We start from the raw sequence: 2,179 nt of genomic DNA, 5'->3' as shown, positions 1-2,179 counted from the left end.
TGGCAGGTCACCACCAGCGCCGTAGGAGTCAAGGGCACGCAACGGGGCAACTATTGTTCTTTAAGCAGAAAAGGACCTCATCACGCAGCAGGAGGAGAGCATAAACAGTCACGTCAGGCTCACTGAGATCACATTAGAATGATTGGAAAGGAAGACGCTGCCTTCAAGGCTCTGGGCTGTGACTCTGTCAGATGTGAGGTGTTAACATAGCTGTGAGGTGCTCTTTGAAACGAGTGTACATTTCATGGAAATCAGCGACTACACTGAAACTGTTCGTATGTGAGCCAGGCTTTGTGGTGAAATGCACAACAGCATGTGCTTAATCATTTTATGAAAGGGCAGATTTTGTGTTTATGGAAACTGCGTGTGTGCAGTTTTAACCGCAGCAATTAACAACATACTGCTTATGCGAGTTAAAGCAAGCTAACCTTTAACTGCGGCTTATTTTTGGTGATCCAATCACACCTGCGGTAAAAATATACTTTTTCCATGATTTTTTTTCTCTTCTCCTTCCCTGGTACAAGCACACTGGATCTGGAGCATTGTTACAATCCGAACATGTTGCTTTGTTGATTTGTTAATCAACAAAAGGAGGACAAAAACATTATGCTGCTCATGCGGGCTGATTTTTTTTGTAGAAACACAGGGATCAGGAAAAAAGACTCCTCCCCTCACCTCCTCCGCTGTCCTTCTCTTCTTCCTCGATGCTGTTTTTGATGCTGTCGTACTCCTCGTCTATGTTCTGGTTGCCTCGGATCTGACTGAGCACGCGGCGGGCCTTCTGGGTCAGCCCACGCTGAATTAACCAGCGAGGGCTCTCTGGCAGGAAGAGGAATCCCATGAACTGGAGCACAGCGGGGAGCACAGACAGACCCAACATGTACCTGCGAGAGGAGAGAAGGAACACATGGAGTGAGACTAATTATGATCACAGAAATGCTGTTTTTAGTTTTGTTTGTTTGTTAGCTTTTGACTAATGAAGGGTTTGAAAGGTTGAAAAGGTTTGATGTGCAAAATTCAACTGCATATGCAAGAACAATCAGGTTTCAGCAACGCTCCCCTGCATTCACTTTATGCTGACAAGTTCAGCTAGCAACACGTGGTTTACTTCATTAAAATTAAACACTGGGGAAAATGTCAAGGCTTTTTTCAGATTCCTCTGCTTAAAATAACCTTAACATGTAGATTAAGCATTTAGATTAATCGCTGCACATTAGAGATAAAGTTCCACTTGCTAGAAGCCTTGCTTGAGAAAGAAAATCAAAACAATAAAGCGTCACTGTCTAATATCACTGCATAATTAGTTTACCCTAGCAACGGCACACTATGCTGCACTGAAGTGTAAAAAACTGCAGGATTGCTCTGCAAGCATAACATGTTATGTGCCAGTAAGGCAAAGAATAGGAGGATATAAGAAAAGTAAAAGGGTAAAAGGAGGCTGTAATAATGACAAATTGCTAGAGACTGCAGTAAACAGCCAGAAGTACAAGGTTTTTCTTCTTCTGCGAAGGCAACGACATCAATCTGAGAACATCTGTAATCTTAACTCAATCGGTTTTCCATTATCATTATGAATCACACAAATCTAAGGCTCGCCGAACAATCTCCTTCGTGTCTATCAGAACTGCAGCCGAGGCAAATCCTTTCAAAACGGCCAATTCTTATCAACAGTATCTCGCAGCTCGCCGCTCAAAGACTCCGAAGACCGCGAAGCTGCACACGAGGAAAGGACGCGAACAGAAGAAAGAGAAAACAAGAGTATCGCTCCAATAAACAGCACAGCTGCTCCCAGTAAATGCTAAAGACTGACCCGTGCTTGTGTTGACATTTTGAATGAGGGTTTGAGCCGGAATGAAAAGATTTTCTGGCATTTCATACGCTAAGAAGCCAAAAAAGAGACGATGCTATCACATCTGATTATATGACTATCATTAACGAAGGCGGCGCTGTTTACATCCTGCGAGAAGTGTAAAAGTTCTGCTTCTGTATTCTTTTTTCTGTTGAGATACAAATTGCGGTGTGGAAGGTGCTATAACACATTTTGCGTGCAGTGAAAGGTGGAGCTTGGATGTAGCTTTGGGGTTTGAAGAGTGAATTCCTTAACCCTGTATTTTTTTTAAATGGCCACTAGAATGGTTGGAAAAGTAGGGGAAAACTGGGAAAACTGACCTTGGACTGA

General features: G+C 43.0%; 1 protein-coding gene across 1 annotated transcript in view; it reads right to left on the bottom strand.

The window, feature by feature from the left end:
* Positions 1-2,179, bottom strand: part of slc2a13a (solute carrier family 2 member 13a) — a 94,763-nt gene that overhangs the window by 64,614 nt on the left and 27,970 nt on the right. The window contains exon 3 of the mRNA XM_005725313.1: positions 676-884. Coding sequence (XP_005725370.1) covers positions 676-884 — 209 coding nt within the window. The remainder of the gene's footprint in view (positions 1-675; positions 885-2,179) is intronic.

This window comes from Pundamilia nyererei, unplaced genomic scaffold (genome assembly GCF_000239375.1).
Source record: "Pundamilia nyererei isolate P.nyererei 1_Seehausen unplaced genomic scaffold, PunNye1.0 scaffold00014, whole genome shotgun sequence".
Classification (NCBI taxonomy): Eukaryota; Metazoa; Chordata; class Actinopteri; order Cichliformes; family Cichlidae; genus Pundamilia; species Pundamilia nyererei.
This window is presented reverse-complemented; position numbering and strand designations above follow the sequence as displayed.